The 16052-nt window shown below is 49.3% G+C and overlaps 5 protein-coding genes across 5 annotated transcripts; 3 read left to right on the top strand and 2 right to left on the bottom strand.

The window, feature by feature from the left end:
- Window positions 1-901: 901 nt before the first annotated feature.
- Window positions 902-2735, bottom strand: N7518_005257 (uncharacterized protein; the record flags this gene model as incomplete). The annotated part of the gene is made up of 5 exons (XM_057186184.1): window positions 902-1482; window positions 1538-1844; window positions 1893-2141; window positions 2191-2448; window positions 2547-2735. 5 exons carry the CDS (start codon window positions 2733-2735, stop codon window positions 902-904), a joined length of 1584 nt encoding a protein of 527 aa, XP_057042954.1.
- A 2944-nt stretch (window positions 2736-5679) lies between these two features.
- On the top strand, window positions 5680-6936 carry N7518_005256 (uncharacterized protein; the record flags this gene model as incomplete). Its single annotated transcript, XM_057186183.1, has 1 exon — window positions 5680-6936. The coding sequence occupies one exon, from the start codon at window positions 5680-5682 to the stop codon at window positions 6934-6936; it is 1257 nt and encodes a 418-aa protein (XP_057042953.1).
- A 424-nt stretch (window positions 6937-7360) lies between these two features.
- N7518_005255 (O-acetylhomoserine aminocarboxypropyltransferase/cysteine synthase family protein) lies at window positions 7361-8830 on the top strand (the record flags this gene model as incomplete). The annotated part of the gene is made up of 4 exons (XM_057186182.1): window positions 7361-7404; window positions 7453-7951; window positions 8009-8577; window positions 8632-8830. 4 exons carry the CDS (start codon window positions 7361-7363, stop codon window positions 8828-8830), a joined length of 1311 nt encoding a protein of 436 aa, XP_057042952.1.
- A 472-nt stretch (window positions 8831-9302) lies between these two features.
- Window positions 9303-11838, bottom strand: N7518_005254 (Nrd1 complex RNA-binding subunit; the record flags this gene model as incomplete). The annotated part of the gene is made up of 5 exons (XM_057186181.1): window positions 9303-9815; window positions 9875-11073; window positions 11125-11221; window positions 11396-11641; window positions 11719-11838. The coding sequence occupies 5 exons, from the start codon at window positions 11836-11838 to the stop codon at window positions 9303-9305; spliced, it is 2175 nt and encodes a 724-aa protein (XP_057042951.1).
- A 1868-nt stretch (window positions 11839-13706) lies between these two features.
- Window positions 13707-15358, top strand: cit1 (citrate (Si)-synthase CIT1; the record flags this gene model as incomplete). Its single annotated transcript, XM_057186180.1, has 5 exons — window positions 13707-13814; window positions 13875-13939; window positions 14004-14088; window positions 14149-14196; window positions 14252-15358. The coding sequence occupies 5 exons, from the start codon at window positions 13707-13709 to the stop codon at window positions 15356-15358; spliced, it is 1413 nt and encodes a 470-aa protein (XP_057042950.1).
- Between the last annotated feature and the right edge of the window lie 694 nt (window positions 15359-16052).

Here is a 16052-nt window from a genome sequence, read left to right as displayed (position 1 = left end):
GGTCTTCTACTTGCCTACATAGTGACGCAATCTATGGGACGGTGAAAGATCTCCTATCCGCTGGTGGAGTTTTCGCGCAATTGTGTTGTGTTGTATGTTTTTTCTTTTTGTGATTTGATAGCGTCGGTGTTTTAACTACAAGGGTGGCATTTTTGGTTGTACTATTCTTACTATTTCTACCTACACAGGTACTTGATCCTCTGCTGTTTCATTCAATTTTCCTTTCCGCTGTACTGCTCAGACCTCGTATCTTATTCACTAACTAGAGCTAACCATATGAGCAGCTAGCTCATCCACGTGTAACCCTGCTATATATCTCTCTAGATTGTCTCCGTTCTTAAATGTACCGAGCTCGATGTGATCGTTCATATAATGTATTTGCTACTTTATAGGCAATGGAATCCTCTAATTGACATACAAAATATCACCATCATAGCTATAACTTATAAGTATGGTCGTATAAAGACTTGGTATATGTACAGTGTACTTCTGTACCTAACCGCCTTGGAACATACCCACCAAACCGAATAAGAAGCTGCATAGCTCATAGGTAGAAGAGCATTATTTCTAGCACACGGCTATCGAAAACATGCCAAAAAGGGCGCTGGACAACCGAATTGAGTGTTAAACTTATGCTTCCTGTTTCGTCTATTTAGCATCAAGTGCATGTATATTTTATATTATGATGAAGCCTTCTTATTGGTACATTTGCTAGTGTCCTCTGTACCAAGGCCAATGTATTAGTAGAGTGAAGCGAAAGTATCTGCTACGCACATCTACTCGGTGGAAAGCTTGCAACATTTACGAGAGGACTTAATGGTCTTTAAAAAAAAGCTTTTCTTCTGATTTATCACGCTTCAGAAGCACAAAAGCATATCTCATTTCTTCATACCGCCATGCCTTACTCGTTCTCCCTAACATCAATAACGGTCGATTTGAACTTCCGGGCAGGAACCTTGCGATTGAACAAGATATCACTTTCACGGTAAGAGCGGCCTTTGAGTTCAGGAAGGAAGAAGTAGGCCGACACAAAGCAGACACATGCGGTACCTCCCCAGACGTAACCACACTTTCCAGCGAGATTCCATCCAGTAGGGTTAAGCATTTGCGAGGCAAGGTAGATCATGGGGATCTCGGCGACATAATACGCGGCACGACCGACACCGGTGCTCAAGGCGCGAAGACGGACGGAGGAGCTCTCGGCAATGATAGTGTATGAAATGGGTCCGAGACTACCGGCAAAGACGAAGGAGATGATGATTCCCAGAACGGCTTGGGCGTAGTTGGTCGCTGTGTTCTGGCTGATAGAGGCGCAGACGCCGAGGAGCAGGAGTAGGATCATGTTGGTGACTGTGCCCCAGAGATAGATGGTTCGGCGACCAAATGAAGAGGCCAGGGGTAAAGAGATTATGTTGGCAACTAATTGAAGACACGAGTTGATCAGGTTGAGTTGGAATGAACGGTCGGAACCCATTCCGGCCTCTAAGTAGGGAGTCAGTCATCTATTGAATTTAGGGGGAGAGGAGGAGCTACTCACGCTCGAAGAAGTAAGTTGCCTGGTTGGCAATCAAGTTACCGGCAAAGTTCTGCGACGCGTAGATCAAGCAGGTGATGATGGTTCGTCTTAAATCGGTGCCCTTGAGAAGGTCGAGGAGAGTTGGGGCACCGCCCATTTGAGCTTCGATCTCAACGGTTCGTTCTATCATGGCAAGTGACTGCTGAGCTTGCTCGTGAGATTCACTACCAAGACGCTCGATGGAACGAAGGGCCTCTGCTTTGCGTCCACGGCGAATCAGCCACCAAGGCGATTCGGGGGCGAAGAAGAGGAGGATCAAGAGAGGAGTCTAGAAGGAGTCAGTATGTAAAAACATACCTCAAAGGAGAGGACCCACAGGAAAGATCCATTGTAAGGCAAGAGGCACTCGCCAAGCCCACTCATCGTTGCGCTTATTGTAGCCGTAGGTTGCGGCGGCGACAATGATTGAACCGATGGACCAACTCATTTGAAGAGTAGCCGTGCAGGCACCTCTCAGGGAGAGAGGAACAATCTCACTGGCATAGGCGGGGGAGTTTGCAATAAAGAATCCCCAAGGGATACCTTCTAAAGCCTGGCCGACCACAAGGACGGTGAGTGAGTCGGCCTAGGTGCAGTTAGAGAATAAGTTCAACCATTGGAGGTGGCTTACTCACAAAGAAGGAAATAAAAATGGTGGCGTTCATAAGGATCAGGGCGAAGATGGTAGTCAAGCGGTAGCCAAACCGATTGGTGATAGGACCAGCCAAGAAAACACCGACGAAAGCGCCACATTGACCGGCCTGGAAGAGGGAGCTTTGCCATTTGGTCGGGATAGTGTAACCGTGTCCCTCGACGTCGACGCCATACCGTTCTTTAAATGCGGGAAGCGCGACAAAGTTACCATTTAGGAACATATCGAACGATTCCATGACCTGATGGTAGATATATATGGATCAGCTGACATGATCTCGAGATCCGGGGGAGATGAACCTGAAATGCGGGGGAAATAGAAAAGTAAGCATAAACTCACAATAGTGAAGCACATGGTGAATGCCCACAAGCAAGCCCAGGGGTGGCTCTTCATGGCCGCCCACGTTGTCATCTCATGTTCGCGGTTCTCTCCATCGAAGGCATCCTTCATGAGATCCTTGTTGACCAAGACCTCAGATTGCTCAACGGCAGCCTTCTCGTGCAAGTCATCACTTTTGTCGGATGACATTTTCGGAAATAGTCGTTATTTCCAGGTCAAAAAGGGAATGAGAATCAAAAGCTCAGGAAAAGCAAAAAGGACAAACTGGGGTCTTTTATATCTTACCGCTTGTGCGCGTTTGCAGAGCTGCATGGCATGCGCGTGATACGTGGACTAATTCTGCCATCTGAGAGTTGGTCAAACAACTCAACGATCGTATGGACAGGGATGCAACCTGTCCCGCCGGGGTATTACCCGTTTCCCGAAAGTACGACTGTTACAGCAATTTATCCGAGAGTGGCCAACGCCGAGACGGGCTAGAGGCTTAGCTGCGACTAGAAAAGGTTAGCCACCACCGAGGGCGTCGAGAATTGGCTGACTAGGAAGGTTGTGGCGCTTACGAGTTACTGGCTTGGGAGAGAAGGCTGGGGATAGTTCAAATTCCAGGGCTTTCAATTGGCCAATACATATGGGAATTATGTGACTTCTGGGGATTCCCCATGAAATCTGGGATGCGGGGCCCCGGACGAGAGGCGAGAAATAAAGAAAAACCGAAGTTCATTGAAATGATTGGTTCATCGAAAGAATTATACGGCTAATATGACATGGTAAAAGAATGCAGCGAACTATTCCCCTTATAGACTAAATTTAACGCCATAGGTCAGATCGGTTAAATGACTGCATATGGTTGCATGACATCAAAAACATCCCGTAGATGGCCAGAGCGTAGCCTATTCTCACCTGGACAGAGATCTGCATCTCAAGTAAAGGGGGTGTTTCTATATATATGGCTGATCTATTTGGTTTCCTGCACCTGCGCTGCATTTGCAACACATATCCTAGCTTTGAACTCACACCAGAGACATTAATTAATTCAACCAGGCATGATGAAGAGTATCAAGTCGACATTTCTACAGATCGATGTAGATAAAGACAGATGACTGTACCCTTGGCCCTTTGATATCGGAGTGTATGGATCGAGAGAACCATTTATCACACTCTATATATTACAAGGCTGCAATATACACCAAGAACCCGAAAAAGTGATCATACAGCAAGTAGCAAGGTGCCCTTGATGTTGTAGTCTTTGCATGTAGAGCGGTAGGGCTCAAGCCACACACGTGACCCACTCCGATAAACCGATTTTCACTTTACTTTGCTCTCCAGAATAATGCAAGTGTCCATAAGTCGCATTTATCGCATTCATCATTCATTGGACTAAATCAGTCTGATTGGGGGCGATGGTGGCCCTGGCACTTGTACATACAAACCAAGTGAATAACCAAGGCTGATACTCTGTATATTGTACGGGCTTGGGGTTGGGAGAGGTTGAGGATATAGGAAGTCATCTTATAATGTAGACAATCCACGACGGGTTTGCGACATAGGACCTGTGGCCCAATGGTTAAGGCGCCGAGCTTATGTAAACATCCCCCGGGAGTTTTCATGCGGTTCCTCGGAGATTCGTGGTTCAATCCCGCGCAGGTCCACTTTTTTCGAAATCCATTTGGGGATATATGGAGTCAAATGGAGTAAAGCTTAATGAACTAAAATAGACCGTGGAAAATGCGGAAGATTTTTGTTTTCGATGTTATTTATGTTCGGGTTAGAGCTCAGTTCACTTTGCGCTAGGAAACATATCTGAAATCTTGAATGGTGAAAAGAGCGGGTGTATTCAAACGACGAACTTGCTTCTGTGTCGAGTCTGATTCAGATATCGACATTCGACATCGACTATGTCACAGAAGCACACGGCTTGTCTTAGGATAGTGTTATTATTGGCATGTGAAAAGTAGTACAAGCCCATGCCCTAAGAGTTGCCATAACTGGACTAGCGCATTTCAGTACCCTGACTCATCCACCTCCAGAGCTCAAGCCCTGGAGCCGAGGTTGTTCTGGAGGTTGTTCTGATCAGCAGTCGATACTCTGTCTTTCTCATTTTATACTCTTGACATGGCTCCCATGGCACTGCAAAGCGTCATTAAATGGCTCCGTGGGTATTCTGAACGGCAAGTTCTTATTCTTGGAGAGGCGGCATCTGGGAAGACTACCTTTCTTTCCCAACTTATTCTTGGTCAAGCAGTCGATGCAATTCCAACCATAGGCCACTACCTCGAATCCTTTGAGTATAAATGTCACCCATATATGATCTGGGATACTGGAAGTACGTCAATTCTCCTTTCTGGACAACTTATCCTTGTTCTAAACGCATCTAGTGGGATGCTTTCGGTACCCAAATTGGTTAGCATACGTTTGTTCCCCAGACACATCCGTCTTGTTCTTCCATGACTGTACCATGGATGAGGAATACACACAAGAAAGCCTCGATCTCCTCTCTATCATTGGCAAAGAAATGCTCAAGGTGGGTTATAGAAGTTTATGGATTATCTTAAACAAGCAAGACTCTCAAGACTCTCTGTCTGCACAAGATATTGATCATCTACGCTTGGTATATGACAAAAGATTAAAGGAAATATTTGACGATTCTGTCAAATGCAAAGTCATTGATTATCCTGTGAGTGGCAAGACTGGGGAAGGGGTCAAGCAGGTTATGGAGGATCTACATGCCTTCATCACTAGCATAGAACAAGATCACCATCAGCAACAGATACCTAAGCACCCTGTTCCAAAGCAGTCGCAGAAAGAGGGGGCATCAGAGGATCACAACCTCAAAGTACGAATTGAAAAAGAAGGCTCCGAAGATAATATGGATCCTCAGCAATTTTGGCATTCGTTTTTGAGTGCTGATTTGACAGGGTGGGACCATCGCAGTCACCTCAAGTCAGGCTTCATTATTACCTTGGAGTCAATCAAGGAAGGGAAGAATGTGTTCGATATGGCGGAAACTTTCCTTGGGCATATAAGGAGACTGAGAACGATGAAACCCGATCTTTTTCGAAATACAGAGCATCGGTAAGAGACCTAAATCGGATGATCCTTTCAAAGGACTTGTGCTGAAATATATCAAAGAACAATGACAATATTCTGGCTCCTACAACTGCAGAATGCTATTTTGAAATACAAACTCCACACAGGAAAAGAAGAATTCCCATCCTGGAATGACTTTCAGCAAGTCCTCCTCTACACGCCGTCATTAATTAATACCGGCCTTTGGAGACTATACTACAGCAAGGAGCATATGTTTTCTGAAACAGCACGGGAGTCATGGTCACTTCCTGACCTGCGACCCCTGCCTGGACTATCAAGTCTAAATCATGATTCTCTTCCCGGACAAATCAGCAACCCGAACCGGCTCCTCCAATACGCCTTTGCAGTTGTTCAATACACTCTCACTTCAGGCGCTCGGCGCGGTCAAGTGGTCAAGGAAGCACTTGATTCGCTAAAGATGACGACAATCCGCCTTAGAACGACCAACTCATCCGTTCCCCCCTATTCCGAAACACAGGCCTATTTCTGGATTCAAGTAGTTCATGCTGCTATCCAGTCACTTGAGGCAGCTCCAGGGAGTTCAACGAGTGAAAGGTCGATAGTTGATGTCCCTGCATCACGCATTAGCTCCGCTACTCTCAACGCGCTTTTCGAACTGAACTCGTCTACTTGGAAACGCTATTACTCGGAGAAGGTCTGGAATAGCATTTCCGCACGTGTGGCATTTGTCCAACCAGACCTCAAGCCGATACCAAATGTCATCACCATCTCATCCCAATCCCAAAAGCAAGCCGCTCTCTTCAAGCAAATGGAGACTGCTCTGCTACAGAATAGCCCTAAGTTGCCAACCATTGAGTGCCTTTCTTTCCAGGCAATCTGGGTCATCCAGGATGTACAGGCACTGGCTGGATCCCCAATGGCGGATTCTCCCAGTATATCCACCCATTCGCACATGCTACTATATTTATATAGGAAGCTTATAATGGGATCAGAGAACGGCTTGCCAGGAGAAACTGCATTGGAACAAGCAGAGAAAATGACAGGTCCTCGGGTCGATTCGGTCACACATAAGATGTTCTGGATCCAGATTTTCTTAACTGCTATGGCTCGTGCCGAGGCTTCCAGGAAGATAGCCGACAAGGAGACATCATTGGAGAAGGTCAGATATGAAACATTCATCCGGAGCAATCTCCATCTAGTCTATGAAGATTTGCCAAGCTTATATTACACCCCGGAGATCTGGCAAAGTCAAGAGGCATCTGAGATAATGATTCCGCCTGACAGGAGGAGGATCAATGAGTTCCTCGACAAGGGCAAGCTGGAAGAATTGGTCTTTATCTAGTCTTTTCCCGCGTGTGATCGGCTGTTTTAGATGGCTTCTCTCTTCTTTCTTGATCAGCAGAATGGGCTTCACCCGGGCTACACCAGCGAATCCTCACTGTTGTATATACCTCGTAGACTGAAAAGCCTAAGATGTTCGATTTCAATGTAGTCTCTCTTGCCTAAAGAGGCTCAAAGGAAGCAAGACTAGCTAATACATACCTAACATACATGTATTATCAAATGCAGGAACATGCCCGGAGTATAAACCCCCAATCACGCCATCTGCACCCCACCATTTGCTCCCCGCCATCTTAAGATCGTCCCTTTTTATTTTTCCACTTGATCTTCTTTAGTTTCTTTGTCTTCAATTCAATCCTAAGAGTGTGAAAAATCTGAACTATTGGACATTCTCTTGCCTTAACTTCATTCTGATATCTTGAACCATGTCCGAGAATCTCCACTTTGACACCCTGCAGCTTCATGCTGGGTAAGTGTCCAGTTTCCCTTCAAAGACAAATCTAACCTAAAGCTCAAGTCACGAACCTGATTCAGCCACAAACTCACGCGCTGTCCCAATCTACGCGACTAGCTCTTACGTGTTCAATGACTCGGCCCACGGCGCGAGGCTGTTCGGCCTCAAAGAGTTCGGCAATATCTATAGCCGAATCATGAACCCAACAGTCGATGTCTTTGAGAAGCGACTTGCAGCTCTAGAAGGTGGTGTTGCCGCCGTTGCTGCCTCCTCCGGCCAGGCAGCCCAATTCATGGCCATCTCGGCCCTCGCCCAAGCAGGAGACAACATCGTCTCCACGAGTAACCTGTATGGCGGCACGTACAACCAGTTCAAGGTTATGCTCCCGCGCCTGGGAATTAATACCAAGTTTGTTCAGGGTGACAATCCTGAGGATATTGCTGCGGCCATTGATGATCGCACCAAGGCTGTCTACGTTGAGTCTATTGGTAACCCCCGCTACAATGTTCCGGACTTTGCGGCCATTGCGAAGGTCGCACACGAGAAGGGTGTTCCGCTTGTGGTATGTTGCTTGTTTGAGAAGCGTGCGAGGATACAAAGCTTATGATTATTACTTTAGGTCGATAACACCTTCGGTGCAGGTGGCTACTTTGTTCGCCCAATTGACCACGGTGCCGATATTGTCGTGCACAGTGCTACTAAGTGGATTGGTGGCCATGGTACCACCATTGCTGGAGTTGTGATTGACAGTGGAAAGTTTGATTGGGGCAAGAACGCTACCCGGTTCCCCCAATTCGTCGAGCCATCCGAGGGTTACCACGGGTTGAAGTTCTGGGAGACATTCGGCTCGCTTGCGTATGCTATCCGAGTGCGCGTTGAGATCCTGCGCGACCTCGGTTCCACCCTGAACCCCTTCGGTGCCCAGCAGTTGATACTCGGCATAGAGACTCTGAGTCTGCGCTGCGAGCGACACGCAACCAACGCTCTCGCCCTGGCTAAATGGTTGCGGGAGAACGAGAATGTCAGCTGGGTGTCATACCTCGGTCTGGAGGATCACCCTAGTCACGAGCTCGCAAAGAAGTACCTGCCCCGCGGCTTTGGTGGTGTGCTGTCTGTGGGCATCAAGGGTGGCGCTGCCGCTGGTGCTCAGGTCGTTGACAACTTCAAGTTGATCTCGAACCTTGCCAAGTATGGCTCATTCCTATTCGCTCTCCTTTGAATGCTTTTACTAACACACTGCAGTGTCGGCGATTCTAAGACCCTGGCCATCCACCCCTGGTCCACCACCCATGAGCAGCTCACGGAGCAGGAGCGTCGTGACTCCGGTGTCAAGGAGGATGGAATCCGCATTTCGGTTGGCACGGAGTACATTGACGATATCATTGCCGACTTTGAGCAATCGTTCCAGGCATTAAAGGCTCTGCCGGACCGTACTGCTTGATGGTTCTGACAGATCAAAATGCTTTCGAGCATGAAGATGGAATGCGAAAGGACACTACATAGCAGCTTGGTGAACTTAGTGATGACCTCGATACGATATCAATGAACACTTTAAAAGATGCATACTACAATACAAGTAAGACATGTCCGTAGATTTACCCTAGGGAGATTGCGCCGAAAACCCCTACGAGGGAAGCATGGGATCATGTAAATGAGTTATTTGAATTCTGTCATAAGTTTGTTTGACCCTAATGTATCCACCTGATTTAACAATCATCGGTGACCTCATGCACAACTGTGGAAATTAAAGGTAAGAGAAGTGCAGAAAGAACGAAAACCTACCCCCGCCGAAATGATATGCCTCGAGATAGAAAGAAAGAAAAAAAGTCCAATCCCCCAACGCCTTTGCCATGCGCGGTGCGCGCAACCTATTTGGACCATATATGCACGCATCAATGAGGTATCAAGAAAAATCAGTTGCCCTGGCCACCGGAGGGAGGCTGCGCACCGGGCATACCGGGCTGACCACCACCCATCATGAATCCAGGGGGCAACATGGGCATGCTAGCGAAGTTGAAACCATAGGAAGGAACTGCAGGTGCGGCTCCCTGGTTGTTCATATTAGGCATGTCAAGTTCACCACCCATCTGAGGACCGCCACCGTATCCATCACGCTCAGGACGGCGACCGCCGAAACGAGTGTCCTGGGGATTGGGATTAGTGCGAGTGGAAATTGGGCCCCGCTTGCCGCCAGTGTCAGTGGCGATGCGGCGGCTGATAGCCTTGGAGGAGACACCTGCGCCGATTTCAATGTCGGGCTCTTCAACAATCATTCCAGATTCAATGGGACGTCCACCGGTTCCACCATACTCTGCCGAAAGCATCCACTTGCGGTCAGCCTCGGTCAATCGCTCAATCGGAATAATGCTGACTCCAGTCTGGTAATCGCTGCAGTCACGGGGGCCAAAGCCAACACCCCAACGAGTCTATATTGATAAGGTCAGTGATAAGATCCATGGATTATAAAAACAAGAAAAGGACTTACCCTGAGTTGCATCTCGCCGGTACGGTAAGATTCCATTCCATCACGTGCCTGCATGGCATCGGTCCGGCTAACCATCTTGATAAAAGCGTGGCGCTTGTCGACATTGACAATGCAAGTCTGAACAATTCCAAACTGACCAAAGAGCTGACGCAGGTGGGCCTCGGAGGAGGTAACACCACCAACGAAAAGAGTTCGGCTCAAGACTTTAATCATACCCTGGCCGATCGAATAGTCCCATTCAATGAACTTGGGTCCAGGGGGAGGGAGATTGGGATCCTTGTTACGAGCAGGCGAAGGCGAGCGACGTCTACCGCCACGGCCACCAGGGGGGCTACGCTGGCGATACTCATTACCACGACGGCCACGAGCATCACGCGGGTCTCCACGACGACCAGGCGATTCATATTCTCCATAGACAGGGCTGTCACGACGGCGAGGGGGCGAAGCAGTACGGCGTCTATCCCAGCCCGGAGAACGAGAACGACGACGATATCCAGTGGGCGGCGAGCGAGGGTATTCACGGCCACGATCGTCCTTGTTCTGGGAGTCCGAGTGACCCCATCCACCAACGTTCTGTCCTTGCATCGGGTTGAATCCAGCCATCGGTCCTCCGGGCATCGCAGGCATCGCAGGCATTCCAGGCATCGCAGGCATACCCGGCATACCGCCCATGGCATTGTTGTTGGTCATGCTGAAGAGCTGTAAGGCAGTGCCCCACTGGTCCTGGGGGATACCCTGGGCAGCGAGCATCTGAAGAAGTTGTAGTTGCTGTGCCATGGCGTTCGAGTCAGGTGCGGCGGGCTGCGCAGCCTGAGGAAGCATTGAGGTCAGCGGGTTCGCGGCGGGCATCGAGATCGGAGTTCCACTTTGACTCTGCGGCTGGAGAGCCGGGTTCTGAGCCATGCCGGCCATACCCGCAAAGGGAGTCGCGGCAGGTCCACCGGCGCCGAGTGCATTCATGGCAGCAGCCATATGCGAACTTGGATCATTGGCAGGGGTCACAGAGGCCGAGTTGAAAGCACCCAGAGGGTTGGCCGGCGCAAGTGCGGAAGGTGCAGCAGGCGCGGTAGTGTTCTGCTTGGCCATATCGGCCAAAGCTTTCAGGATGCTCGAGGTATCAGGTGTCGCCGATTGTTGCGGGATTCCGATCGGGTTGGCGTTCGGTGCAGGGGATCCTTCGGGGGTGTTCGATTCGACATCTAGTGCATTGTGAGTATTGATGGCATATCTTGACATCATTGGGGACTTACTTTGAGCAGCGTTCAGCTTCTCTTTGAACGAAGCGAGCATCGGGGCCGGGAAAGTCGCACCACGTTCCCAGATGTCGACTAGCTTTTTGATCTTGTCCTAAATTGACGAGATATGTGTCAGTTACTTGTCCAAAACGGTCTAGTCAGGGCAGCAGGATCTTCGGATCGAAGTACATCGAGGCAAGGATACAATATGCGAAGCTTGACTATCTCACCAGGGCTGCGATCCTGGGGTATGGGGTTGATGATACAGGTATGTCTCATTACGTACCTTTTGGTCATGGGGAGCGTTATTGATGATATCTGTCATCAAGATGGGCAAGAGATCAGTGACACGCTTGACACCAGCGGCGTAAGTTCCATCCGGCGCATCACCGCCAGGAACCTGTCCGGCCTTGCGCGCAGCCTCTACCCATTGGCGAGTTACTGAGTCTACCACATAAAGCACACCCAGCTTGTGAGAGCCGGGGGCCTTCTTGAAGTGAGTGTAAATCTTCTGGATGAGAACTGATTCATTCTGTGGGTAGGGTTAGCATATCATGGATCACACAGGACCAATGAGATGAATCAATCGACCAAAGGGGACAAGCGTACCTGCACGTTGGCATTGCACAAGTTCGTGATGCCACCAATCTTTGAGCCAGATACGCCAGGCGGCTTGAGGGCCAGCATGGATTGGAGAAGGTTCTCCAGTTCAGCTACTGCAGAAGACATGGCGGGAAATACTACCGTTTGGAAGGGGAGTAGCGAAAGAATGAATGAAACACGTCCCCAGTCAAGTCTTTATGCAGATAGGAAGTAATCGAGGGGGCCGGGCTACTGCGTTTCGTGACGCGACTGTCAATTCGGTATGAAAAAAAAAAAGATATGTTTAATCGAGTCCCTGGCGATTCTTCACTACAGACTCCACGGGCGCATTCACTGTCGACCAGAGAATAGCCGCCTACAGCTGGAATACAGCCTAGCGATATTGTGTCCAGGGAGGGTACCTAGCGCCGAGTACGAGAGTACGGGGAGTACGGGAGATGTACAGCCTAGAGCGTCTTTGCAGTGAGATCCCAGAGAGAAACCAGATCAGGGTTTACGGAGTCCAAGAGGATCCAGTGAAGTCCAGCGCAGTTAGCGGATGAACTGAGGTTGAGAAACCGATGAAATCGAGAGGAAGAAGGATGCTGAGATGGGGGGGATGAAGATGAAGCTCAATGGAGGTCATCAAAGGGGAAGACTCTGCGACTAGCGCTAGTCCTATCGTGGATAGGTCACGTGAATGTTTGAAATTGCGTCTTTGGCTGTTGCCCGTAACCGGGGTCTTTTAATCTTATATCTGATATCTGAAGTTGGAGGCCTCACTACAGAGTAAAAAGGGGCTAAAAAGAGAGGCCGAGGTGATTGTTGCCAACCTCTATGTTTTAAATAGCGCAAGGCTCATGTCAGTAAACATTGAGGTTTCAGATATTGATGAATGTGTCCTTGTTTTACTATCATTTTTATGTACCATAGTAAGTTACACCGTGGAAAGGAATGACCGTGAAAATAATTAGAGTCTAGTAAACAATAGTAGATAGAAATCAAGGACCTTGACAGACATGGATTCCAACAATCATGAAGCATAACGTCTTATACCTCGGAGCCGAGGGTCCTTACCAATCCGGTTCTGCCCCTGGCTACCGCCCTATATAGCTCCCAGCCTCGGTGAACCATTTCAGAAAAGGCCGTTGTACAACAGTTGTACTGTATATCTTGTACAATGAATAGCCCTACAACATAGGACTTGGGATCCGAATCGCCCTGGGGCTTCCGATCGGCGATTGGCTATTCAAGGCCGTGGCGCCATCACATGCACTATGACATATGTACAGATATATATACACATCCGCGGACATCCATGTCCTTATATCCATCTGATAAGCGAGGACTTCCATATCGGACGGATGGCGGCACGGAACAAATGGCGACTTTACGACGTCATTACCTGCCTCTCAGAGATACGATATGAACTGTATTTACAGTACGGAGTACTGCCCGCGAAATTTGGAAACATTGGAACTGGGGAATGCCCCCGGGCCATCCATGGCCCCGGGCATGGAATTGATTACGTATGTTGGTGCCAAGGGCTGGTGAATAAATCGAATATGTCGTGCATCTGTTTAGTAGTTATATAAATCTTATATAAATACATAATCTCATAGACCTAAATATCCTTACTATATAGCAAAAAGAACACATGTCCTGAATTAATATCTCTCGGTATTTCGCAATCTCCTACGTAGCATCACAGTTGATCTGCCGGCAGCCCGAGCCCGTGCTCTTCCGTACCGTGTAGGGAAAATTACAAGCCCATGTCACCCTGCAGAGAGCTATAGCTGACTGAGCTTCCACGGCGTCCCGAAAGTAAGCCCAGTTACCGTACCAACGGTACCGGCTGTAATACGGCCAGATGGGAAAAGAACCGAGAAAATCTTAGGCGCAAAACAGCTCGTCCCCAATTTCTTTCCTTTCTTTCTTCTTCTTCCCCAGGCTTTGTGACCACTTCCCCATCTCCTCTATACCACACACACCACATATCCTGCCTGATATTAGACATGGCTTCTTCCCTCAGAATCGGTACTACCACTCTCCGGTCTTCCATCGCGAAGCCGGTGCAGTCCGCTGCCTTGAACGGCGCGCGCTGCTACTCTGCTAAGGCCAAGGTATGGTGCTTGTCCTTCCAGCGAGCTTCAATGGAATGCTAATTTAGTTGAATCGCCTAGTCCCTCAAGGACACCTTCGCCGATAACCTGCCCGCCCAGATCGAGAAGGTCAAGAAGCTCCGCAAGTATGTGACGCGCTCTGTATTTGAAATCGAAACAGTAGCTGACCATGGCATTCAATTGTTTCAGGGACTACGGCAGCACAGTCATTGGTGAGGTTACCCTCGACCAGGCCTACGGTGGTGCCCGTGGCATCAAGTCCCTCGTTTGGGAGGTAAGATCGCAAATTTCGATAGCCCCTGGCAAACGACAACGCTAACATTTTTTTCCTCAGGGTTCCGTTCTCGACGCCGAGGAGGGTATCCGTTTCCGTGGCCACACTGTACGTTTCCATTGACTCGGATTTCGTTTTATTGCTTGCTCACTGTTATTTCTAGATTCCCGAGTGCCAAAAGCTCCTGCCCAAGGCTCCCGGTGGTGAGGAGCCCTTGCCTGAGGGTCTCTTCTGGCTTCTGTTGACCGGCGAGGTCCCCTCCGAGCAGCAGGTTCACAACCTCTCTGCCGAGTGGGCTGCCCGCTCCGACGTTCCCAAGTTCGTTGAGGAGCTCATCGATCGTTGCCCCAACACCCTCCACCCCATGGCCCAGTTCTCTCTGGCCGTGACCGCTCTCGAGCACGAGTCTGCCTTCGCCAAGGCCTACGCCAAGGGTGTCAACAAGAAGGAGTACTGGACCTACACCTTCGAGGACTCCATGGACCTCATCGCCAAGCTGCCCACCATTGCTTCCCGCATCTACCGCAACGTCTTCAAAGATGGCAAGGTCGCCGCTGTCCAGAAGGATAAGGATTACGCCTTCAACTTGGCCAACCAGCTTGGCTTCGGCGGCAACAAGGAGTTCGTTGAGCTGATGCGTCTGTACTTGACCATCCACTCCGACCACGAGGGTGGTAACGTCAGCGCCCACACCACCCACTTGGTTGGCAGTGCTCTGAGCTCCCCCATGCTCTCTCTGTCCGCTGGTCTCCAGGGTCTTGCCGGTCCCCTTCACGGTCTGGCTAACCAGGAGGTCCTGAACTGGCTCACCAAGATGAAGGCCTCCATTGGCAACGACCTCAGCGACCAGTCCATCAAGGACTACCTCTGGGCCACCCTTAACAGCGGCCAGGTCGTTCCCGGTTACGGTCACGCCGTTCTGCGCAAGACTGACCCCCGTTACGTCTCCCAGCGCGAGTTCGCTCTCCGCCACCTGCCCGATGACCCTCTGTTCAAGCTGGTCAGCCAGGTCTACAAGATCGCTCCCGGCGTTCTGACCGAGCACGGCAAGACCAAGAACCCCTACCCCAACGTCGATGCCCACTCTGGAGTCCTCCTCCAGTACTACGGTTTGACCGAGGCTAGCTACTACACCGTCCTGTTCGGTGTGTCCCGTGCCATTGGTGTCCTGCCCCAGCTGATCATCGACCGTGCTCTTGGCATGCCCATTGAGCGCCCCAAGTCTTTCAGCACTGAGGCCTACGCCAAGTTGGTCGGTGCTAAGCTTTAAGCGCATGAATTTCCCATCTCCTTTTTAATATCACCCATGGGGCCCGTTGAAAACCCGGGTTAGACATTTGTATTATCTCCTTTGTTTGGCCGAGAGAGTCTTTGGTAATTTTCATGTTGTATGATAGGGACTTGATCGGTTCGAGCGGGCCTTGTAACAGAACTTCCATGTCAAATCATTTATGATCTACACCTTCCATATGTAGAAAGATAACACTATTCCGTAATTGTATAGTACACCATTCCAGGACTCAACGTACAGCGTAGAATATCGCCTCGGTCTGAGGACTACCTGTGTTGAATCGATCACGTGGGGATATTGTTGGGACACCGCTCAACATTCTCCACATGCCAACAAAGATATAGAAGTGAAATGGATAGAATACACAGTATATAACATGGATATTGTAAAAGTAAACAAATATGCGATCGGATTTACAAAATAAAAATAATAATTGTGCTCTGCGAACTGCTCCGAAGTACGCAGGTGGATTCCTTCCGAGGCTGATGGGAGGTACTGGGTACCCAATGATATAAGTGGAAACGGTGACGATCGAATGTACCAGGTACTAGCTGTCCCCCCCAGCTTACTGACCCAAAGCTTTGATTCCCCCGACCTTATAAGCTATTCTGCCTTCTCCTCTCCTTCTCTCCCTTCCACCCAACTTCCTACGCATTTGCAATCCATCTTCTTC

The sequence above is a fragment of the Penicillium psychrosexuale genome (assembly GCF_028828465.1).
Source record: "Penicillium psychrosexuale strain IBT 29551 chromosome Unknown utg000003l, whole genome shotgun sequence".
NCBI classification, from domain to species: domain Eukaryota; kingdom Fungi; phylum Ascomycota; class Eurotiomycetes; order Eurotiales; family Aspergillaceae; genus Penicillium; species Penicillium psychrosexuale.
This window is presented reverse-complemented; position numbering and strand designations above follow the sequence as displayed.